The 25,319-nt window shown below is 43.0% G+C and overlaps 1 protein-coding gene across 2 annotated transcripts in view; it reads left to right on the top strand.

Annotated features, from left to right (window-relative positions):
- The first annotated feature begins 11,280 nt into the window (after positions 1 to 11,280).
- WDR18 (WD repeat domain 18) overlaps positions 11,281 to 25,319 on the top strand; it is a 30,223-nt gene continuing 16,184 nt past the window's right edge. For both annotated transcript variants that reach the window (XM_043976635.1, XM_043976627.1), the window contains exons 1-2: positions 11,281 to 11,506; positions 19,827 to 19,937. In XM_043976635.1, coding sequence (XP_043832570.1) covers positions 11,297 to 11,506; positions 19,827 to 19,937 — 321 coding nt within the window. In that variant the 5' untranslated portion in view covers positions 11,281 to 11,296. The remainder of the gene's footprint in view (positions 11,507 to 19,826; positions 19,938 to 25,319) is intronic.

Raw genomic sequence — 25,319 nt, 5'->3', positions numbered from 1 at the left:
CCTTCATTGCCCCACCAAAAAACAAAAACAAAAACCTCACAACCAAATGCAGAAAAGCAGAAATAGTAAACACATCCTTTTCAGATCACAATGCAATAAAAATTACATTCAATAATGGACAATGGAAAGAGAGATTAAAAATTAATTGGATAAAAAAATTTAATTTTTTAAAAATTAAAAAAAGTTCATTGGAAACTAAACAATCTAATTTGAAAAAACAAATGGATCAAAGAACAAATCCTAGAAACAATCAATAATTTCATTAAAGAAAATTACAGCAATGAGACAACATATCAAAGTTTATGGGATACAACCAAAACAGTACTTAGGGGACATTTTATATCTCTAATTGCTTATATAAATAAAATAGAAAAAAATCAGATCAATTAATTGGGCACGGCAACTAAAAAAAAAACCTAAAAATTGAACAAATTAGAAATCCCCAATTAAATACCAAATTGGAAATCCTGAAAATCAAAGGAGAGAATAATAAAATTGAAAGTACAAAAACCATTGAATTAATAAATAAAACTAGAAATTGGATTTTTTTGGGGGAAACCAATGAAATAGATAAACCATTGGTTAATTTGATTAAAAAAGGAAAGAAGAAAAACAAATTACTAATAACAAAAATGAAAGAGGTGAACCCACCACCAATGAAAAGGAAATTAAGACAATTGTTAGGAGCTATTTTACCCAATTATATGTCAATAAATTTGACAATCTAAGTGAAATGGATGAATACTTACAAAAATACAAATTACCCAGATTAACGGAAGAAATAAAATACTTAAATAATCCAATCTTTAAAAAAAAACAACTCACACACACATTGAACAAGCCTTCAATGGACTTCCTAAGACAAAATCCCCAGGTCAGACATATCCACAAGTGAATTCTACCAAACATTTAAAGAATGAACAATTAATCCCAATACCATATACACTATTTGGGAAAATAGGTGAAGAAGGAATCCCAATAAATTCTTTTTATGAGACAAATATAGTGCTGATACCCAAACCACTAAGGGCCAAAAGAGAGGGAAAAAAATTATAGACCAATTTCTCTAATGAACATTGATGCAATTTAAAAAAATAAAATAATAACAAAGAGATTACACCAATATATCATAAGGATCATACACTATGACCAGGTGGGATTTATACCAGAAATGCAGGACTTATTGAATATTAGGAGAACTGTCAGCATAATTGACCCCATCAATAACAAAATCAACAGAAATCATATGATTAACTCGATACAGAAAAAGCCTTTCACAAAATACAGCATCCATGGGGATGGCGTGGTGGATAAAGCACCAGCCCTGGATTCAGGAGGACTTAAGTTCAAGTCCAGCCTCAGACTCTTGACACTTACTAGCTGTGTGACCCTGGGCAAGTCACTTAACCCTCATTGCCCTGCAAAAAAACAAAAACAAAACAAAAATATAGCATCCATTCTTATTAAAAACACCAGAGAGCATAGGAATAAATGGAGCTTACCTTAAAATGATAAGTACTATTTATCTAAAACCATCAGCAAGCATTATATGTAATGGGGATAAGTAAAAGCCTTCCAGGTATAGTCAGGGGTGAAGCAAGGATGCCCATTGTTACCTCTACTATTTAATATTGCACTAGAAATGTTAACTATAAACTGTGCATTCCCTTTGATCAGGCAATACCACTGCTAGGTTTATATCCCAGATATCCTGAAAAGAGAAAAAGACCTATTTGTACAAAAACATTTCTAGCAGCTCTTTTTGTGGTGGCTAAGAATTGGAAATCAAAGAAATGCCCATCATTTAGGGAATGGCTAAACAAGCTGTGGTCTATGATGGTGATGGAATATTGTTGTGTTATAAGAAATGACAAGCATATTTGGTACTGGCTAAGAAATAGAGTGGTGGGGGCAGCTAGGTGGCACAGTGGATAGAGGACAGGCCCTGGAGTCAGGAGTACCTGAGTTCAAATCCGGCCTCAGACACTTAACACTTACTAGTTGTGTGACCCTGGGCAAGTCACTTAACCCCAAATTGCCTCACTAAAAAAAAAAAAAAGAAATAGAGTGATGGATCAATGGAATAGGTTAGGCACGGGAGACACAGTAGTAAATGACTTCAGTAATGTACAGTTTGATAAACCCAAAGGCTCCAGCTTCTGGGATAGGAACTCAGTATTTGACAAAAACTTCTAAGAAAACTGGAAAATAGTATGGCAGAAACTAGGTATAGGCCAACATCTTACACCTTATACTAAAATGAGGTCAAAATGGGTACATGATTTAGACATAAAAGGTGATACCGTAGGTAAATTAGGAGAGGAAGGAACAGTTTACCTCTCAGATTTATGGAAAGGAGAACAGTTTATGACCAAAGAAGAGATAGAGAATATTATGAAATGCAAACTGGATGATTTTAATTACATTAAATTAAAAAGGTTTTGTACAAAAAGAAGCAATGCATCCAAAATTAGAAGGGAGGCAGAAGGCTGGGAAACAATTTTTATAGACAGTATTTCTAATAAAGGCCTCATTTCTAAAATATATAGGGAACTAAATCAAATTTATAAGAATCCAAGTCATTCCCCAATTGAAGAATAGTCAAAGGATATAAACAGGCAGTTTTCTGATGAAGAAATCAAAGCTTTTGGGGGCAGGTAGGTGGCACAGAGGATAAAGCACTGGCCCTGGATTCAGGAGGACCTGAGTTCAACTCCGGCCTCAAACACTTGACATTTACTAGCTGTGTGACCCTGGGCAAGTCACTTAACCCTCATTGCCCTGCCGCCCCCCCAAAGCTATCTATTGCCATATGAAAAAATGCTCTAAATCACTATTGATTAGAGAAATGCAAATTAAAACAACTCTGAGGTACCACCTCATAGCTATCAGATTGGCTAATGTGACAAAAAAGGAAAATAATAAATGTCGGAGAAGCTGTGGAAAATTGGAACACTAATGCATTGTTGGTAGAGTTGTGAACTGATCCAACCATTCTGGAACTATGCCCAAAGCACTATGGGACTGTGCATACCCTTTGACCCAGTAATTCCACTATTAAGTCTTTTTCTCAAAAAGATCATAAAAAAGGGAAAAGGACCCACATGTACAAAAATATTTATAGCTGTTCTTTTTGTGGTGGCAAGGAACTGGAAATTGAGGGGATGCCCATCAGTTGGGGAATGGCTGAACAAGTTGTGGTATATGAATGTAATGAAATTCTATTGTGTTATAAGAAACAATGAGCAGGGGCAGCTAGGTGGTGCAGCGGATAAAGCATCGGCCCTGGATTCAGAAGGACCTGAGTTCAAATCTGGCCTTAGACACTTGACACTTACTAGCTGTGTAAACCTGGGCAAGTCATTTAACCCTCATTGCCCTGCCAAGAAAACCCAATAAAACAAAAAACCACAAAAAAAGAAACAATGAGCAGATGGATTTCAAAGAAAACTGGAAGGACTTACATGAACTGATGCTGAGTGAGATGAGCAGAACCAGAAGATTGTACACAGTATCATCAACATTGTGTATTGATCAACTGTGATAGACCTGAGTCTTCTCAGCAATACAATGGTCCAAGATTGTTCCAAAGGACTCATGATGGAAAATGCTCTCCAAATCCAGAAAAAAAAGAACTATGGAATCTAGATGCAGATTGAACCATACTATTTCTATTTTTGTTTGTTTTTCTTTTTTGAGTGTTTTTCCTTTTTGCTCTGATTCTTCTTTCACAGCATGACTAATGCAGAAATATGTAATGTGATGTTACATATATAACCTATATCAGATTGCTTGCTGTCTTGGGGAGGGTGAGGAAGGAGAGGAAGGGAGAAAAATTTGAAACTAGAAATCTTATAAAAACAAATGTTGAAAACTATCTCTACATGTAACTGGAAAATAATAAAATACTTTTATGGGGGAAAAAAAAGAAATGACAAGCAGGATGACTTCAGAAAGGCCTGGAAAGATTTGCATAAACTGATACATAGTGAAGTGAGTGGAACCAAGAGAACATTGTACACAATGACAGTAATATTGTTTGATGAAGAACTGTGAATGACTTACTATTCTCAGCAATACAATGACCCAAGACAATCCCAAAGGAAAAATGATGCTTCCAGAGAAAACTGACACTAATTGAACACAGACTGAAGCATGCTGTTTTTCACTTTCTTTCTTTCACTTTTTTTTCTTTTATTCCAGTCTTCTTATACAAAATGATAAATGGGGAAATGTTTTACATTGTCATACATGTATAACCCATATCTGATTGTTTACTGCTTCAGGGAGCGGAGAGGGGAGGGAGGAAAAAAGGGAAGGATAGAATTTGAAACTCAAACCTTTAAATACAAATGTTAATTAAAAAAAAAAAAAGACAAGCCATTCGAGGTCCTCCTTGATCTTAGTGCCTTTCCTCTGAAACTGCCCAACTTATGCTGTATATATCTCATTTCTATAGTTTGCATGTTGTCCCTCTTTTGGGGTGGGGGGCAAGGCAATGAGGGTTAAGTGACTTGCCCAGAGTACACAGCTAGTAAGTGTCAAGTGTCTGAGGCTGAATTTGAACTCAGGTCCTCCTGAATCCAAGGCCAGTGCTATATCCACTGCGCCACCTGGCTGCCCCAATGTTGTCCCTCTTATTAGACCGTGAGCTACTTGACAGCAGGGACTCTGACTTTTCTTGTATCCCTGGCAATTAGCACAATGCTGTGAGAATTGTGTAAACCAAAGTGATTCCATCTTGTAAACCTGACTCCATTTTGAGACGTTTCATTTTCCTGTATTTTCCACCTACTTGCTAATTCTGGGAATTGAATGACATCTTGTTTCATGTCTGGGGAAGTTCACCTGCTCAATATCCTCCCTTCCAACTCCCAAAACTTGCTCATACCCCTCCCAACTTGGAAAGTCCCTAATCTTTCCTCCAATTAGAAATTAAATTACCTAATCTTGTATCCTGGTTTATATCCTATTAATTGTTTTCTTTTTTCTTTTAAGCTAATGTTATCTTTTTTTTTTTTTTTTTTTTGCTGCAGGGCAATGAGGGTTAAGTGACTTGCCCAGGGTCACACAGCTAGTAAGTGTCAAGTGTCTGAGGTCAGATTTGAACTCAGGAATTATTTTCTTTTAGTGCATAAAAATTTGTCTTCCCCTGCATTCAGGGTCCAGAGGCCTGAACCCAATTTGTTATACAATTGGTGTGCATTGCTTAATAAATCAATATGCTTGGAAACTCAAACCTTTGTTTCCTCAGTTATTTCAGATTTCACTCATCACTGTTTCTGGCAAGCCATGCCAGGTTAAAGAGCTCAGACTCCCCCTTGATTTCAAATTCTTCTAAGCTAAGGTAAGCCCCGACATTGTTAGAACAGGTGTTGCTATAAGCCCCTATATTGTTAGGGCTGGTGTTTCCCAGGAAATCCCTTTGAGTGATTAGGTAAGCCTCCACTTAAATTGGAGATGAGTGCTTTGCTTGTCACAAATAACTACATTGGCAAATGATGTGATTAGCAGTCACAAATAACCATAGTTGGTGAGTTATTGACAAACCAGTAGCGGGAGCTATTGAATTATGTGAAATTTGGTTTTAAACTGTAAGAGGTCAAAATGATAACCTACGGGGCAGCTAGATGGCGCAGTGGTTAAAGCACCGGCCCTGAATTCAGGAGTACCTGAGTTCAAATCCGGCCTCAGACACTTGACACTTACTAGCTGTGTGACCCTGGGCAAGTCACTTAATCCCCATTGCCTGCAAAAAAACAAAAAAAACAAAATGATAACCTACTTTGGCCTCAATTTGGCATTTTTGATCATTAAAGAAATTAAGGTTGGTCTACAAATATATAAAAATTGAAATGGGTCCCAAATTTGGCCTGAAAAGAGGACTTTCAATTACTGCAAATTTTAGAAAATTGTGCACACTAACTTTCTGTTTCATATGTGTTTTTGTCTTTGTAAAATGTTCAGAAATATCTTTGTCTTGTGTTGTATTTAGTCTTGTTTATAAATTCTGCTACCTTCGAAGATTTGTTTGTTTTTTGTGAGGCAATGGGGGTTAAGTGACTTGCCCAGGGTCACACAGCTAGTAAGTGTCAAGGGTCTGAAGTCGGATTTGAACTCAGGTCCTCCTGAATCCAGGGCCGGTGCTTTATCCACTGCGCCACCTAGCTGCCCCCCAAAGATTTGTAAGGAGAAAATGTCTGAAAGACTTAAAAAGCCACAGCCAACAAGTTTAGAATGCTAGGCAAGATTAATGAAGTTTCATACTTGAAGCAATTCTCCCAGCTTTCTGTAATTCGGTGCTAAATTCTCTGTCCCTGTAAACAGAACTAACTACCACTTTAGGTCTTCAATGTGAGATTAGGTTAAAAAGAAGAAAAAACCTGCAAGATATTTTTGCTCTTTCATTTCAGCCTTTGCCAGTTTGGGGTTATAAAGTCAGATAATCAATGAAAGGAACATTTTTTTCTAATTTGTAGAAATTTGTGACATTATAAATGAAGTAGAAACTGAATTTGTAAGTGAAATGTAATATCTTTACTGTATATTTCCAAGATATGGTAAACATCTTAGTAGATTTTGGAGGTTTGCAGATTAAGCTTAAGCACATCTCTCCCCTTTCTGGAAAGAAGGATTTGGGGTTGGGAAAGAGGTCTGCATTCACTCAAATTGGAGTGATTGGACTGGAGATAGAGCTATTGCTTTTGTGCTAGAAAGAAAATAAGTTTCACTGATTAAAAAAAAAATTCTGTTCTTTAAGAACTGCCTATTGTTAACCCTTTCTTGAACAGGAAAAGAGAAAAGCTTAGTTAAATCAGACAGCAACTTTAAAATGAGTAAAATTTGGGGCAGCTAGGTGGCGCAGTGGATAAAGCACCAGCCCTGGATTCAGGAGGACCTGAGTTCAAATATGACCTCAGACACTTGACCCTTACTAGCTGTGTGACCCTGAGCAAGTGACTTAACCCTCATTGCCCTGAAAAAAAAAAAAAGAGTAAAATGCAATTAAGGAATGGAAAGGGTGATATAAACTGAAGAGGGGTGTGTGAAGAGAGACTTCCTACCCCACTTCCACTGTTGATGGGGCCCAGACCCTGTTCTGGATAATGGGAAAAGATTCATAATGATGAGAGAGGGGCAGGTGATCAGGAACTAGAAATGTTTTTTGGGAAACCTTAAGTAGAATTTTCAAGGTTTTATATAACAGAATTGTTTATATAAAGCAGAAACAAGGTTACCAAAGAATATTAGAAAGAATTCATGCATTTGTAAGCTTTTAGAAACCCCAAAAGGTAACAGTATTACAATTGATTGGAGTTTTAAAAAAAATTTTGTGTTAAATTACAAAGAAACCACATGGACTGCAGAATAGTTCTTTAAGTAGTCTGGGATATGACTGGAAAATCTGCCCCAAAAGTCTGATTTTTTAAAACTTCCTGGGCTCCAAAGTAGGGAAATAGAAATGTTAGGCCATTACATAGAGCCTTTCCCTATCTTTGTTTGATGGGGGTTGAAACTGAAAAGCCTTGGAGAAAGGTGAGAGAACGGGCCTAGATTATGAACACAGAAGGAACTGATTTGGCTTTTTGGGTGATTTTTTTTGTTTGTTTTTTGGGGTTTTTTTTGTGGGCCAATGAGGGTTAAGTGATTTGCCCAGGGTTGTCAAGTGTCAGAGGTCAGATTTGAACTCAGGTCCTCCTGAATCCAGGGCTGGTGCTTTATCCACTGCACCACCTAGCTGCCCTTGGGTGATTTTTGATTTTTGAAAGAAAAAAAAAAAAAAAGTTTGAGGCAGGCTTTGAATGGGTTATCTATCCTGACTCCAAATCCAGTATACTATTCACTACTCCATATAACTGCCTCTGAATAGGAATTTTGGCTGTTGTTTCTGCCACTTTCACCTAAGTTCATACAAGGAGCACATAATGCTACAGGCTGTGTCTGGAGAGCTCCTGATATGAGAGAATGGTCAGCAGTGCCCACTGCTCTTGAGACAACCTGGTGTCCTATAAAGGGTTCCCACTTCTTCCTCCTATTGATACTGTTCAGACCACCAACTTTGTTCTTTGAGGTAGGGTCCCCCTTTGCTCATCTGTATATTGTGAGGACTGGCTTCTGTTCCCTCCCCATATTTGCCTTCCCACTCTTATACTAGAACCTAGGTGGCACAGTGGATACAGGAGCCAGGAACACCTGAGTTCAAATCCTGCCTCAGATACTTACTAGTCATGTGACCATGGGCAAGTCACTTAAGATCTGCCTTAATTTCCTCAATTGTAAAATGGGGATAATAACAGCACTTACCTTCCAGGGTGATTATGTGGATCAAATCAGATACTATTTGTAAAGCACATAGTAAGTACTTAGCACAGAACATAGTAAGTGCTTAATAAATACGTGTTTCTTTCCTTCCTTCCTTCCTTCCAATGCTTCATTCTCTTCTTTCTGCCTCATTTGACCTTGTATTCCCAGGAAGACATCAATGAATCACCTCTGAAGATCACACCAATGGATTACTCAGCAGTACTGGATGCTATCACTCTCCCATTGTGGTCATCAATATTTATTGAGCGTGCATGAGGCCCATGGTATTTTACAACAGCAGGCATGTGGGAAGGGGATGCAGAGATCAATTCAAGAAAGGCTCATTTCCCACTCCCGCTGAGGTTACAATGATGTGAGTACCCTGCTGTCCCTCCTTTCTTTCCCCAATATTCCACGAATGTTGCAGGAGAGAGCCTTGAGTTAGAAATTGAGAGACCTGGCTTCAAGTTCCCATTTCTACCAATAACCCAGTCTGCTTTCTCCAAATCTCAGACCTTTAGATGATAGTCAAATATGTTCCATCAAATATCTAGCCTAACTACCTTGAAGGAGAATTAAGGGAAAGGGCTTTGTAAATGACAATGTTAGAATAAAGGAAGCTATCTTTATTATTCCTTCTTTCCTTGTTCTATTGGTTTGATGTTGACATAGAGAACAGTTTCAGACGGCACAAAGAAATCAGATTCAGACGTATGGCACTAGTTTAAATGCAATAAGTGCTATAAAATGAGCTGGAAAAGGAAATGACAAAACATCCTAGTATCTCTGCCAAGAAACTACCAGATGAGAGTCAGACAGGACTGAAACAACAACAACAACAACATATTGTGCTTTAAGTTTCACAAGCACTTTATAAATGTTCTATTATTTTATCCTCAGAACAACCCTGGGAGAAAAGTGCTATAGTCATTTTCATTTCACAGATGAGGAAACAGATGTGACAGAGGTTAAGTGACCTGCCCAGAGTCACATAATTAATGTGTGAGGCTGTTTTTGAACCCAGGCCTTCCTGACTCCTGGTCCAAGAGCTCCATCCCCTGCTTTACAATTTTCAGCCTTTAATCTTCATATTTCTACAGATGTTTACATGTCTGACTGTATGAAGGAAAAAAAGCATTTGCCAGCTGTGAGGCAATATATTTGAGAGAAAAAGACTGTATCTGGGGGCAGCTAGGTGGCGCAGTGGATAGAGCACCGGCCCTGGAGTCAGAGTACCTGAGTTGAAATCAGGCCTCAGACACTTAACACTTACTAGCTATGTGACCCTGGGCAAGTCACTTAACCCCCATTGCCTCACTAAAAAAAAAAGAAAAGAAAAGAAAGAAGAAAAGACTCTATCTAGACTCTTCTCAGAGCCCTAAAGACAGATTGGGTCTGGTTTCAGGCCCTATAGCTTTGTTGCCACCCTCCCCCTCCCCCTCCCCCTCCCCGCAGGGGGCCGCCCAGCAGGGCTCTGGGGAGCTGAGGCTCCCTTACCTTGGGCCTGGAGAGGGGCCTAGGTTTGGGGTTATTTTGGGGGGGGTTGGGGGGGTTTCAGGGCAATGGGGGTTAAGTGACTTGCCCAGGGTCACACAGCTAGTAAGTGTCAAGTGTCTGAGGCCGGATTTGAACTCAGGTACTCCTGAATCCAGGGCTGGTGCTTTATCCACTGCTCCACCTAGCTGCCCCAGAGGGGCCTAGGTTTTATGGGAGTTGGGTTGGGCTGGCAGTTCACCTTGAGGTGCCCAAGGTGATCCCCACATGACTCGGAGTTCAAGCCCCAACTTGGGTTTTGTTTCGTTTTGTCTTTGACAGGTTATGTTTATATAATCATTGCTCTAAGGAGTAACTGACATTTTTGCTCATAATAAGGTTAAGGCCTGGTTTCCATAATTTGTTCAATCTGATTGGCCAACTGGTACCACCTGCTGGGTTCTTAGGCTGTTACTGTTATTCTGTATAAATAGCAACTGTAATAACTGAAATGACTGAAATGTAAATAGGGGAAATAGTAAAATACCTTAATGTGATTGGTCGGGAGGGACCCCTTGAGGGGTATAAATAGAGGTGAGGGGCCTCACTTCAGTGTACTCTCTGGCACATTCAGAAGAGTGATTCTTTGAGCTGCGTTTCTAACATATTTAGCAGTGGGGATACGGATACAAAAGTGAAGACCATCCCTGGCCTCAAGGAACTTACATTCTAATAGGAGGAGAGAACACAATTCCCAATTGCTTTGAAACTATGATTTATTTCCTTTAGAATCATAGAAAGTTGGATCTGGAGGGCCCTTAGAACAGAAAAATGTCAGACCTGGGAGAGACCTTCCAGGGCTTTTTATTGCTGTGGCTGTTTTGTTAATCATTTAAACTGAAGAAAGTGATGGAGAAAATTTAAAAATGCAGATTAAACTTTAAAATGGGGAGACTCAGTGGTTAAACATTTACTAGCATACCACAGCCAAATAAGGCACTACGTCTAGGCTGGGAGGGACCTTGGAGCATAGAACCTAGGAGATTTGAGTACAATTACTTGAATTGCAAATTGGAAATTTGCCTTAGAAAGTTGCATAGCAAAGAGGTGAGGGAGGAGCCTAGTGAAATGAAGGTGGGGGGAGGGCTCCAATTTTCAGATCTGATATATTGAGGGGTTAGAGACCTGTAAGCGATCTTGGAAACTATGTAGTCCAACCCCCCTCAATTTTATGCATGGGGAAACTGAGGCCCAGAGAAGTTGGGGGACCCTCCCGCAATCACAAAGGTAGAATAAGCTAGAGGCTCTCTCCCACGTGCACCGCTGCACAGAGGAAAAAGCAAGCCGGCCGGTGGCGAATGAGTAGGCGTCGCTGGGTCCTCCCGTTCTGCAGAGGGCGCTGCGCTCTCACCCACGCCCACCCCTCCGCCCCCACCAGAGCAGGGGGCGGGGACAGCTTTCGGCTAATCACCGCACCGCGCGGGCACGGGGGGGTGGGGCTAGTGTCCGGGAGACAAAGATGGCGGCGCCCGTGGAAGTAGCGGTGTGTACGGACTCGGCGGGCCAGTTGTGGAACTGCGCCGTGTGGGAGCTGCACTCGGGCACCAGCATCCACACGTACCGCGGCGGGCAGACCGGGCCCCGCAGCCTCACGCTGCTGAACGGCGAGCACCTGCTGGCGGGACAGCTCGGCAAGAACTACATCTGCGCCTGGGAGCTGCAGCGGAAGGTTCGCGCAGGCGCGCGGGGCGGGAGAGCGCGCGAGTGGCGGTGGGGAGGGGAGAGGCTCCCGTTGTGCTGGGAAAGTTCGGTCTGTTCGGCCGGGCGCGCTCTGCCAGCTTGGGAAGGGGAGGGGGAGGGGGTGGGGGAAGGAGAGGCAAGGGCTCGGCTCCCGGGCGCCCCCCGGGGGTAGGAGGAAGAGCGCGTGGCGGTCCTTAGGGGGAGGGGGAGGAGGAGAGTGAAAAAGAGGGGGAGGGGAGGAGGGGGCGTGGCTGCGCCGACCCGAAGGTTCCCATTGGTTGCGTCCCTCCTCTCTCCCCGTGCGTGCTTCCCCCCTCCCCGTGCGTGCTCCTCCTCCCCCATGTGTTTCCCCATCCCTTCCCTCCTCTTCCTTCTCCATTCTTCACCCTAACCACTCCCTCCTCTTAAAATTCCCACCTTCCCCATCCTCTAGCAAGAGCTCTGGACCAAGAATCTGGAGAGCCTGGGTGCCAGCCCCTGCCCTGCTCCCTCTCATCGGCTGGGTGACCTTGGGCACATCGTTTCCCCTGCTCTGGGTCTCAGCTTCCAAACCCCTCTAAAGTTGTTGGATGAAGTGTCGGATGAGATGCACTTTGAGGCGTCCTCCGACACCAGGCAGTCTATCTACTCAAGGCTGTGGGGATACAAAAGACAAAAAGGAAAAAAAAAGTTTTTTCCCTCAAAGAGCTTACGTTCATTCAGTTATAATGTGTATTATAAGTGGATACAAATTATTATGAGTGGATACAAAATATTAGGGCTAGGGATGGAGAACTGCGGCTGTAATCAGTCCATGTGCCAGGCACTGCGCTGAGCATTGGAGAATCCAAAGGCAGAGGCAAGAACGTGGCCCTTCCTTTCAAGGCATCGGAGTGTAATGGCAGAGACAGCCTGAAAACCTCGATGTGCAAACAAGATACTGCCAGGATGCTGGGGATCACTACTGAGGGGAGGCCTGACATTAAGCAGTATTCCAAGCACCCTCTCTCAACCCAGATATACCCAAAGTAAAATGCTGAGGCACCAGTAACTGTGGGGATTGGAGATACTAACACATGTACACGGATGGGGGCATGTAAGCGAACACAAGACATATACAGAGTGGGACAGCTGGGTAGATATCAGGAGGGCCTTCCCGGAGGAGCTTCCAAGGCAGCTGGGAATTCTACATCCCTACCCCTTACCAAAGGCTGGACTACTTCCTGTTTCTTTCTCTTTCTCCATCTTGAGGCCAAACAGCTCATCCTGCATCCTGATACCACCTCAGCCTAGCAGTCTCCATTCTATTCCCACAGTATCTCTTCTCTCTACCTCCACGGGTACAATCTTAGTTTTGTATTCAGTTTAAGAGGCACCATGCTAAAAACAAACTGTTCCAGTATTCTGCTGGAATATAGTATGCTATCACATTGTAATAAAACCTCCAGTTGCTTTGTCTACTTCTGGTTTCTCCAGTCTTCCTTCCTTCAAAATAATCTTTCTTTTTGGCCCATAGTCACTAGGACGAAATACATGTTCCTTGGCCTGTCTTTCCTCTGCATGGCTGCAACCTAGCCTTCCAACTTTCTATCATACTATTTTTCTACGCACTTGAGCATTTATAAAAGCCTGCCTTTGCATCTGGAATGGATCTCTTCCTCCTCTTGTAATGCTTCTCCCACTCCTCCTATTTCTCCTAGGGCACTTAAAATGACTTCCTTGTCCACTGTCACACACCACTTTATTTTATCCTTGTGTCCAACATACCCCTTCCCTTCCCTTCCCTATGGACTGTAATCTCCTTGGGGCTGGAGACGATCATAGTAGTGTTGAAGTAAAAATATTAAGCAGAAGTGTGCCAGAAAGTGATTCTTATTCCAAATTCAGGCATTGTTCTTTAGTGGAGAAATGTGCCCAAGCTAGCAGTCTCCTCCTGTCTTTGCACTTCTACTAGGCTAGCTGAAGCATCATTTATTGGAATCTTGAACAAGGAAAAGGTCAGTTTGGGGTTAATCTTCTACTCCATTTAATAGAACAATAGTCACTTAATCGCTCTTAAAAGTACTCTTTTCCTCTTTTGATGCTCCTCTCTTGGGTTCTGAGGGTCCTCCTCCCTGTGTTTAATACCCTTATCCTCCTGAATGGTGAAGGAGGTACTTGGGTTTGTTGTTGAGCCCTCAGTCCGGTCTCTTTGTGACCCCATGGACGGGAGCCTGCTGGACCCTTCTGTCCTCCACATTCATTCATGTTCTTTGTTTCCATGGCACTCACTGTCTATCCATTTCATCCTCTGTTCTCTCCATTTCCTTTTGCCTTCAGTCTTTCCCAACTTCAGGGTCTTCTCATTATGTGGCTAAAGTAATTAAGCTTCAGCTTCAGTATTTGTCCTTTCAGTGAAGAGCCTGAATTCATTTCTTTAAATATTGACTGATTTGATCTCTTTGCTGTCCAGGGAACTCTTCAGAAGTCTCCAGCACCGCAATTTGAAACCGTTGATTCTACTGCGCTTAGTTTTCCCTGTAGTCCAACTCTCACAACCACATATTGCTACTGGAAAAACCATAGCTTCGACTATTCAGACCTTTATTGGCAAGGTGATGCCTCTGCTTTTTAGTCTGCTGTCCAGTTTGCCATAGTTTTCCTTCCAAGGAGCAAGCATCTTTTAGTTTCATGGCTGCAGTCGCCATCTGTAGTGTTCTTTGAACTCAAGAAGATAAATTCTGACTCTGCTTTCATTTCTTTTCTCTGTTTACCAGGAAGTGATGGGACCAATTGTCAAGAACTTAGATTTGTTTGGTGTTAAGCTTCAAGACAGCTTTTACATTTTCCTTTTTCAGCCTGGTCAAGAGGCTTCTTAATTTTTCACTTTCTGCCATCTCAGTGGTATCATCCGCACTGAGATTGTCAAGATTTCTCCCAGCAACTTTAATCCTGGCTGTTGATTCATCCAGCCTGGCATTTCGCATGATGTACTCCACATCTAAGTTAAATAAATAAGATGACAACGAGGGGCAACTAGGTGGTTCAGTGGATAGAGCACTGGCCCTGGATTCAGGCAGACCTGAGCAAGTCACTTAATCCTCATTGTCCTGCCCCCCCCCCCCCAAAAAAAAAAAGATGAGAACTGACAACGTACAGCTTTATTTTGCTCCTTTTCCAGTGGGGTGTTCCATGTTTGGGTCTGACTTGTTTCTTGACCCTGTTAACCTGTAAATTAAGGAAACTATCAAGATAGGAGAAAATAAGGTCTTTAATCTTTATTTTATTTCTTCCGTTACATGGAAAGATAGTTCTCAACTTTTGTTTATACAAGCTTTCCAATTTCAGATTTTTCTCCCTCCCTCCCCTAGACAGCAGGTAATCTGATATAGGTTATATCTATATATCTATATACATATACATATATATATATATATACACACACATATATATCCATAATAACATTAATCCTATTTCTGCATTAATCTTGTTATAAGAGAAAAAATCAGAGCAGTGATGCAAAACCTCAAAATAGAAAAAAAAACAATAGCACCCAAAACAAAAGAAATAGTATAGTTCAATGAGCATCTATACTCCGCAGTTCTTTTTTTTTTTTTTCCCTTGGATTTGGAGATCCTCTTCTATCATGAGTTCCCTGGAACTCTTCTGTACCATTGCATTGGTGAGAAGAATATAGTCCATCACAGTAGGTCAACACTCAATGTTGATGATACTGTGTACAATGTTCTTCTGGTTCTGCTCATCTCACTCATCATCAGCTCACGTAAGACCCTCCAGGTTTCTCTGAACTAAGGTCTTTAATCTTAATAGTGCAGAGGAACTATAGCAAGAAGCTAGGAATACCCAAAGATGGGACCCAAGGACAGGGTTTTGATGGGGTAACAGAACAAAAGGGAACTTAATATAAATGAACCTTTAACTGAAGAAACCACAGAACTGCTCTAGAGTTAAGTATAGGGGCTACTTAACTCTAAATAGAAACTACTTAATGTAGGTGGGTCCTTTTACAAAATAACCTGAAGTTCTGGGAGTAAGGTGGGGAACCATTGGGATAGTTTGCTTAGGGGGAAGTGGGAGAGGTCCATAAGTTGATCAAGAGTCTGGAATTGACAAAGATTGGTTAGTCCTAGGCAGTTCATTGGCTTGGGAACGGAGAGTAGGTGGGGATCAGTCAGTTCTCAGTAAATTTGTAGTTGGCAACCTGCCTACAGGTTCCTCAGGACACAGGGAAGGTCATCTAGTACTCCCTTCTCTGAGTAATTGTCAGATTTTGTTGTGAACCACACAGTCACCATCTTTAATGTAGTTTATGAAGATGTCTTTCTGAAACTTCCATGCTTTTCCCATAATCCAGTGAATGTTGGTAGTTTGGTCTCTGGTCCCTCTGCCTCTTCAAAAACCAGCCTGTACTTCTAGTGGTTCTCAGTTCACATACTGAAACCTAGCTTGCAGAATCCTGAGCATTGCCTTGCCAGTGTGTGACATGAGCACAGTTGTTTGGTAATTTGAACGTTCCTTTGCACTGCCCTTTAGGACTGTGATGCAAACTGATCTTTTTCAATTCAGTGGTTACTTTGAGTTTTCCAGATTTGCTGGTATGCTGAGTGGAACACATTAGCAGCATTGGCTTTTAGGGTTTAAAATAGTTTAGGTAGAATCCCTTCACCTTCACTAGCCTGTTTTTTATTAGAGTTTCTTTCTTTCTTTCTTTTTTTTTTTTTATGGGTGGGGCAATGAGGGTTAAGTGACTTGCCCAGAGTCACACAGCTAGTAAGTGTCAAGTGTCTGAGGCCTGATTTGAACTCAGGTCCTCCTGAATCCAGGGCCTGTGCTTTATCCACTGTACCACTTAGCTGGTCACCTCTTTTGTGTCTGTTAAATCTCTACCTATTTAGTCTTTTATTATGCCCATTTTTGCATGAAACATACCCTTGCTAATCTCTAATTTTATTTTTCTTCCAATGATAAACTGTTCAGTGAACTTTATTTTTTTTTTTTAAGTAATAAACATTTTTATTTAGAGTTTTGGATTCCTGTTTTTGTCCCTCTGTCCCTTCCCCAATCCCTGAGGTGGTAAGCAATCAGATATAGGTTATACAAGTGCAATTATGTAAAACATTACCATATTAATCATTTTGTACAAGAAAATTTGAATAAAATAAAAAAAATGAAAGAAAGTGAAAAGTAGCATACTTCAGTCTGCGTTCCATCTTTGGAGGTAGATAGTATGTTTCATCATTAGTCCTTTGGGATGGTCTTGGATTGTATTGCTGAGAATACATTGCTGTCTCTGTGCAGTGTTCTCTTGGTTCTTCTTATTTCACTATGTAAATTCATACAGGTCTTACCAGGCCTTATTATAGCACAGTAATATTCCATCACCCATCATATGCCTTGTTTTGTACTTCAAGACCAAGTAAGGCCTATTATTCCAGGGATTTCCTTCTTTAGCATTCCAATCTCCTGTGATGAATGTGACTACTTTTGAGGGTTTTATTTCTAGAAGATGTAGTAGGTCTTCATAGAACCTATCAACTTTGGCCTCTTTGGTTGGAGCACAGACTCGTATTACTGTGATGTTATTTGGTTTGGTTTGCCTTGAAAAGCATTGTCATTTTGGGGATTATACCCCAGTATTGCTTTTCTCACCCTTTTATTGACAGAGAGGGTTACTCCATTTCCTCTGGGGGATTCTTGTCCACAGTTGACCACCTGAATTACATTCACCTGTTCCCATCCATTTAAGTTCACTGACACCCAAGATGTTTATATGTAAACTTTCCCCCTCTTGTTGGACCACCTCCAGCTTACCCTGCTTCATATCTACTACGTTCCAGGTTCCTGTGCAGTATTGATCTTCACAGCATCAGATTTTCCTTCCATTCCCAGCTTCGTTTGCAGCTAAGCTTCCTTTCAGCTTTGGCCCAGCTGTTTTATTCTTTCTAGACTCGGTTGTAGTTGTCCGCCACTCTTCCCCAGCAGTGTGTCAGACACCTTAGCCCATAAGGGGCCCATCTGCCCATGTCATTCCTTTTACCATTTTAGTTCTTCTGTCCATGGGGTTTTTCAAAGGTAAAGATACTGGAGGGGTTTGCCATTTCCTTTCACAAGGACCACCTCTTGTCAGAATTCTCTTCTGTGGCCTGTTTGGGTAACTGCACAGCTCAGTTTCATGGAGCTATTCAGGTCTGGCTGCCACACCAAGGCGGGAGTGGGGGTAAGAGTGGGCCACAGTAATCCAGTGCACTTTGCTTAAATGGGCCATAACCTTCATCCCTTCTAGAGCTAGGCAAGGCCAGGATGTGATCTAGACAAAAGGCATTTCCTAGTCATAGTTTCTGGGCCTGCTTGGCTTTACTCTTATAAACAGTACAGAAAAGACTCAAGAGTAGAGAAATACCAATTTTTTTTCTTTTTTTTTTCTTTGTGGGGCAATGAGGGTTAAGTGACTTGCCTAGGGTCACACAGCTAGTAAGTGTCAAGTGTCTGAGGCCTGATTTGAATTCAGTTCCTCCTGAATCCAGGGCTGGTGTTTTATCCACTGTGCCACGTAGCTGCTCCCAAAATACCTATTTCTTAATATATTCAGTTGAGCTAAGAAAAGGTTTTTAATATGCTTCCCCATTTGTATTCCCATCACCTTGTACAAAGGAGGTGTTGCATAAATGTTTGAATTCCTTTCCCATTATCTAAGGCCCTTATATGTCTTTGCATAATAACTCAGATTTATAGAGTACCTTCAGCTTTCGTGAGAGTAGCCATGTGAGGTATTATAGCCATATCTCGGAGAAACTGTGCGTTCCACTGCAGTAAAGGGAATAGGACAGTAAAGCCAGTCCTGTGGATTTTTTGGTTTCCCACCGCATGTCCAAGTTATGTTTATACCATACTATAGTCTGTTAAGTGTGTGATAGTATTAAGTCTAAAAAACAATGTATCTACCTTAATTTTAAAATGCTTCATTGCTTAACAAAATCCTATCATCTGGACATTCAGCCAGTTGTTATCTTTTTGCTTGTGGAGGGTCTTGCCTCAATGTCTGGCTGCTGAAGGTTGGGGTGGCTGTGGCCTTTTTTTTTTTTTTTTTTTAGGTATTGGGGGGGGCAATGAGGGTTAAATGACTTGCCCAGGGTCACACAGCTAGTAAGTGTCAAGTGTCTGAGGCCAGATTTGAACTCAGGTCCTCCTGACTCCACGGCTGGTGCTTTATTCACTGTGCCACCTAGCTGCCCTGTGGCCATTTTAAAAAATGAGACAACTATGAAATTTGCTTCATCCATGGACTCTTCCCTTCTCTCGAACACTAAGAGGCCATTGTAGGGTCATCAACTGGCCTGATTTCAGTATTATTGTGTCTCAGGGAATTGGGGGATGGGGGACAGGGCATAGCTGGTCAGTGGAGCAGTCAACACATAACACTTATTGATTAAGCTCACTGTCTTATATGGGTGCAGTCAGTGGGAACCCAGAACAATTATAGTAGTAACCAAAGGTCACTCATCACAGATATAATAATCAAACATTTAAGATAGCAGGAGATTTACCAAAATGTGATGCCAAGACACTACAGGAGCACATGTTGTTGGAAAAATGGTGCCAGTAGACTTGTTTGACACAGGGTTGCCCTAGACCTTCAGTCTGTTTAAAAAAACAAAAACAAAACCACGGGGTCTACAGAGTGCAGACCCCATCTCCAAACCATGCCACCTGCTCCTGGGACCTGAGTGCTGACCTTTCACCTCATCTTGCCCAGAGTGAGACTGGGAGGCCCCTTTGCCACCCCTCCCTTTGTATTGTCTCCCTCCCACTAGAATCTAAGAACCTTGCACTTCATAAATGCTCTTTCATTCATTCATGTGCTGCTGCTCCTATTTTATAGATGAAACCTAGACTCAGCAAGTTTAAGTGACTTGCTCAAAGCTGCCAGCTAGTGATTGTTGGAGACCAAATTTAACTCAGATCTTTGCTGACTCCCAAGGGTGACCATCTACATAACCTCCTTTGTCTTTCTTCTCTCTGTTGCAAGAAGCATAGACACAGGAGACATTATTTGAGAAGTCTTTGTCTGACAGTGACGATTACACCCCAGGCCCCACTTGTCTCTTCTTGACCACATGAGAATTGTGGCCTTGTGGGGGTAGAGGGAACTTAAGATGTTCCTGCTCTTAAACAGCCACCCTCACCTTCAATTCTTCTGTTTCAGCAGAGGGGTGGGGCAAATGCTTACTCTGTTAAGGCAAACTGTGGCCTTGTTACTCAGGGAGAAGCAAAGGAGAATGAGTCTCCTCCTCAGCTCAGCGCCAACCCTATCTGTGTTGTATTTCCCATAGGACCAGCTTCAGCAGAAGATCGTGTGCCCTGGACTGGTGACATGTCTGACTGCGGCTCCTAATGGCCTCTACGTCCTGGCTGGCATCGCAGAGAGCATATACTTATGGGAGGTAAGGAGATCTCAGGTTGGACAGCATTGGCAGAGCAAATCTTCTCCCCAGACTGGATCGATACTGTTTGTAGTGACAGAATTATCTGGCCTTGTCTTGTTGGCACTCATAATTTGAGTCCTCTGTCTTCCAGGGCCAGAGTCAAGGACTTCACTGCTGCCTTTCCCATTGTTGTCCAAAAATCTGGCCCTTTGATTTGTTCTTTCTCCTTTGGGGGAGAGGGAGAGATAAGCATTTATGTAGTGCTTACTGTATACCAGGCACTGTATTAAGCCCCCCCCCCCCTTTTTTTTGTTGAGGCAGTTGGGGTTAAGTGACTTGCCCAGGGTCACACAGCTAGTAAGCATCAAGTGTCTGAGTCAGGATTTGAACTCAGGTCCTCCTGAATCCAGGGCTGGTGCTTTATCCACTGAGCCATCTAGCTGCCCCAACAAAACCCTTCTCTAAGCCCTTTTTACAAATACTATCTCATTTGAGCTTCACAGTAACCCTGGGGAGTAGGTGCTATTATTGTCCTTATTGAGGACAGTTGAGGAAACTGAAGCAGACAGTAGTTAAGTGACTTGCTGAGGGTCACCTAACTAGTAAGTGTTTGAGCCAGATTTGAACTCAAGTCTTTGTGACTCGAGGTGTAACATTCCAACCACTGTGTCACCAGCTACTTCTCCTTTGGGGCTTTGTGGTTAGTTTTGGGGTCTTGGGATTCAATCTGTTAATATGGTGTCTGTGAATAGTAGAGGGCTGTGTGTGTGTGTGTGTGTGTGTGTGTGTGTGTGTGTGTGTGTGTGTGTGTGTGTGTGTGTGAGAGAGAGAGAAAGAGAAAGAGAAAGAGAAAGAGAAAGAGAGAGAGAGAGAGAAAGAGAGAGAGATCGATCTATTCCCATGGCTGCAAACTATCTACAGCAAGGTTTTAGCTTACATAACAATACAACTGAAAACCCAAAAGTAATATGCAACATTGTCATGGGTGAGCAGCAAATTTATCTTCCTAATTATGTAACACTTGGGCTTTTATTAAAATACTTTTATTAAATATTTCTCTGTTAATTATTCTTTTTTTCCCTGTTAATTATTCTTATTTCCCTGGTAGTCAGTTAATAGGAGCATGGGGAAATTAGGCATTTAGAAAAATGTTTGGTATATTTTGGTTTTATAAATCCCCTACATTTCCCAAAGTATCCCCCACCACAAGACACCAGCCATTTCTTAGAACAAAGAATGAAGGAGACAGTTGTTCAATAAAACTAACTGATACTTGGGAAACATTGGGTGTTCTTGGTGGTGTTGCCCACCTGTAGTCTGTTTTCCCTCCCCTCCAAGGGAGAAGGGTTGAGGTAGCTCCCCATACCTCTTTAGCCCAAGCTTAGCCCTTCTGTTCACAGCCTCAGCTTCAATTGCATTGTCACCTTGGGCCTTTCTGTTCGTGTTGTTGGGCTCACCGTATGGTGTTTCCCTGGATCTCTTCACTCTGCAGCAGTTTATCTCAGCTTGCCCAAGCTTCTCTGAGATCATCACATTTGTCATTTCCTACTGCGCAAGAATGTTCTCTTGTGCTCACGTATCACCACTGCTTTAGCTGTTGTCCCACCAATGGGCCTCTCCTTTGTTTAAGGAAAGTGTGTTTCGTAGCACGTTACACAATCAGAGATTTGCTGTCCCGTCCCCTTCCTCCACCCCATCCCCATTACAACATTTTTGTATGGGATTTGTGAACCTTCTTTTCTCCTGCCATATTTTTTAATGGTTCTGCAAAGGGATTTTGTTAGATGCTAGCTCATCCCCCTGATGGAATGTAAGGATCTCTTCCTTGAGAAGTATAGCTGGGGCAAAGATTATTTATCATTCCCTTCTTCTGGTGGAAAAAACTGAGACACAGAGTAGGATTAAGATAGTATTGCCACAGGACATAAGGCAGGAACATTTTTTTGTTGTCTTATGAAGTTTATGATTGCCCTCGTGAAGTAGGTCATGCAGATAAGTGTTTGTAGTGCCTTTGGGGGGGGGCAGGGCAAAGAGGGCTTGCCCAGGGTCACACAGCTAGTAAGTGTCAAGTGTCTGAGACAGGATTTGAACTCGGGTCCTCCTGAATCCAGGGCCAGTGCTCTATCTACTGCACCACCTAGCTGCCCCCTGTACTGCCATTTCACAGATGAGGAAACTGAGGTTTAGATCGAGGCCCACTGACCTGATGAGGGTTTCCCTGAGAATAACCAATAGAACTCAGTTCTTCCACCTTAAGCCCTTGTGGCATCCCAGCAGAGTAACCCACAGACCATCCTGCTGCGGTTACCATATACTTAATACTATTGAGGGCCATGTTGAACGTGTCCTCTCCCCAGAGACGGTCCGACCTCTTGTCACAGATGCTGTACAGGGCATTCCTGCTTGCTGTTAGAGGACCACCCAGGGCTCTGCTTCATTGATTGCTGCCATCCCGGAAGCTCAAAGCTCTGTATCATTGTCGTCCTCTGGGGAAAAGAAGGTTGTTCCTAGTTTAGCAGAGAATGGCACAGAAGTCGAGGGCTGTGGGATCAGGACTATGCCACTGGTTGCCTGGAGAGTCCCAGAATCTTTGAGCTGGAAGGAGCCTCGGAGGCTGTCATCTAACTCCTGCCCAAATCCCCTCGCCCTCACTATTTCCCCAGCAAGTCGTCCTACAGACTTAGTGTAGAGGATTTGCAGCCAACGTGGCTTCCTGAATGGAGGCCGGCCCCTCGGCTCCCACACAGCTGTGATAGCAAGGCCAAAAAAGAGTCCAGAAATCCAAAGAGAAAGTATTGTAGGGGACTCTTCCACTCCAGACCTGCACAGAAAGTCAGCCATAAGCCCTCAGGCAGCAGAAAAGAGGATTGTCAGCAGAGCCAGTAGCCTTCCAGCATGAGCCTCTGAGATAGCCCAGAAATGCCTTTAGCCTCCAGGGTGCTGTCTGGGGTCAGCAGGGGCAGGGGCCTACCCCAAGCAAGCTCCAGCTCTGTAATTGGGGCAGCCTGGGCAGCCTAGGCACCCACGAGTTCCAAGGTCTCTAGCGCTCCATTCTCAGGTGCTATAGAAAGCCCTAAAGACCCCGCACTTGTTCCCCAAAGAGCCCAGGGGGCCTGGCCTCAGGGGGTAGAGCTCAGCTCCAGAGCCCAACCAACCCAGGGCAAGGCCAAGCGGGACAGATCATGTCACCCACAGTACAGCGGGTCTATGTCCCTTTGATTTTTATTTTTAAAGCAAAGGGCACAAGATGGACGTTTAGATTTCATGTACAACTTTGTGTTCTTTACAAATGGAAACAGTCGTCTTTTTTTTTTTAGTGTTTTAAGTTCAAAATTTAAAAATAAAATTCTTTGAAAAGCAGGCATCATGGCATAATGAGTAGGGCAGTGGTTCTTGGGCGAGCGCTGTGATTCACCCAAGCCCACCAGGTACCTCCCGCTGCCCTCTTGGTGTGCTATTCCATAGTCCTGCCAGAGCAGCATAGGAATGAGTTGAGCTCTTGTTTCAGGGAGAAGCTTGGGGTCATTCAAAGCCCTGCCCACTCCTGGTGAATTCTGGGCCCAGCTCCTTGTCTGTTTGCTGACAGCCAGCCCTGTGGGCTGGCCCTTAGTCCTCTCTTCTCTACTTCTCCACGCTGCTCCATGGGCTGCCTTTTCAATCTGCTTAGGTCTCATTTAGGAGCGTCTGCTAAGCTCTGGGAGTACCAGTTATTAATAACTCACCTTTTTATAGCACATTCAGGGCACTTTTGAGTTAAATTGTTAACACTGATTAGGCGTTAAACTTCCTTCTCACAGAGGGGGGTCTGGCAGCCCTGAACTCCACAGGCCTCAGAGGGGCCTGAACCCTTTGGCGCTTGTCAGAGCCCCATCCTCGTATCACCACTCCCCTGCCCCTTGTACCCCGGAAGGCTCTGTAGAACAGGCTCTGATCTGCCTCTGTCTTCCTCTCCCCTCACATTGATAACAATGATGATAATAATAATAACGCATTTGTGTGGCACTTTAAGCTTTACAAAGCAATTTACTTATATGATGATCTCATGTGAATCTCACAACCCTGTGAGGGGCTGCTGTTATCTTCATTTTGCCATGAAAATAAGGGAGGCTGAGTGAGGTCAAGTGACTTGCCCACTGCCACCCAGCTAGCCTGACTCCAGTGCACTTTCCACTTTGCCACCTCCCTCCCTCCACTTGGTCCCAGCACCTTAAGTACCAGTAGGCACTTCAAACATTTGCCAAGTCAAATACATTTAATCCAAGAGAACCTCACTGTAATATAGCCAGTATGTAGATTTGGGGAAACATTTGGTTTTCCCTGAAATACTTCTTCCTACGGACTGCATAAGCCTGCTTTTAAGACAAGGGACTTAGGCAGTTCTGATTCTCAACACGACTGTGGTTAAAGTGTTCTGCTCTGTTTGAGACAATTGGAGAAAGCTCTGAGTAGAGTGTTTGAATGGTCTGTGATGTCATCCAGGGCCCCAGATGGAGTGGCCAGGATAGAGAGGCTCCTGCCTGCAGACCTGTTCAGTGAGGGGAGACGCTGAGGTCTCTGCCCCTTCTCCCTGCCCTCCTTGGATGATGGCACTGAACCTTTGTTTTTTATTGAGATTTTAGAGCAAACCTCAAGTAGAAGGGAGCCCTGTATTTGGAGCCAGGATGTGGGTTCAAATCCGTGCTTTGCTATTTGCCATCTGTCTGACTGTGGGCAGTGTCATTTCCACCTTTCCCAGTTTCCTCCCCTTTAAAATGTATTGGGTGATCCCAGAGGTTCTTTTGCCCCACCAATGTTGTCATGTTTTCTCAGTGTTTGTGTGTTATCTGTGACCACTAGGGGGCAGGCTCTGCTTTTGGAATCTGGACTAGGGGCCAGGTGGAGGCAGCCTGTGGTGGGCTTCATGTTATCGAGCAATTATTAGGCACCTCCCCTGTGCTGGTCACTGCTAGGGACACACAAAGAATGAAACAGTCCCTGCTCTCCAGGATTCTTCATTCTTGGAAATGGAGAGGGAAAACAGTGTGCACGCAGTTCACAAGCACATTCCAATATGGATAAAGTAAATGCAGGGAATTTTAGGGGTCCAGGGAGGACTGCCCCCAGTGGGTCAGACCAGACTTCCTCTGGCCCTTGAGGTGAACCTTAAAGGAAACTAGGATGCTGAGAGGGTGGGGAAAGCATCTATAAGGGCAGCTGCACAACGGTAGGCTGGAACTCAGGCGTATGTTAATCTTGGTCGAGCCCTTCTGTCGTTGCTTCTGCTGTTGGTTTTCCCCCATTGGCTAAAGAAGGAAGCATATTGATGAGAGTACAGTTCCTGAAAGTCATGATGGGTAAGCACAACGCCAGGGATTTGGGGAATATGTGACATGATCAGATGGCCAGCCTTGCAGGAGGGAC

This window comes from Dromiciops gliroides, chromosome 1 (assembly GCF_019393635.1).
Source record: "Dromiciops gliroides isolate mDroGli1 chromosome 1, mDroGli1.pri, whole genome shotgun sequence".
In the NCBI taxonomy this organism is placed as follows: Eukaryota; Metazoa; Chordata; class Mammalia; order Microbiotheria; family Microbiotheriidae; genus Dromiciops; species Dromiciops gliroides.
This window is presented reverse-complemented; position numbering and strand designations above follow the sequence as displayed.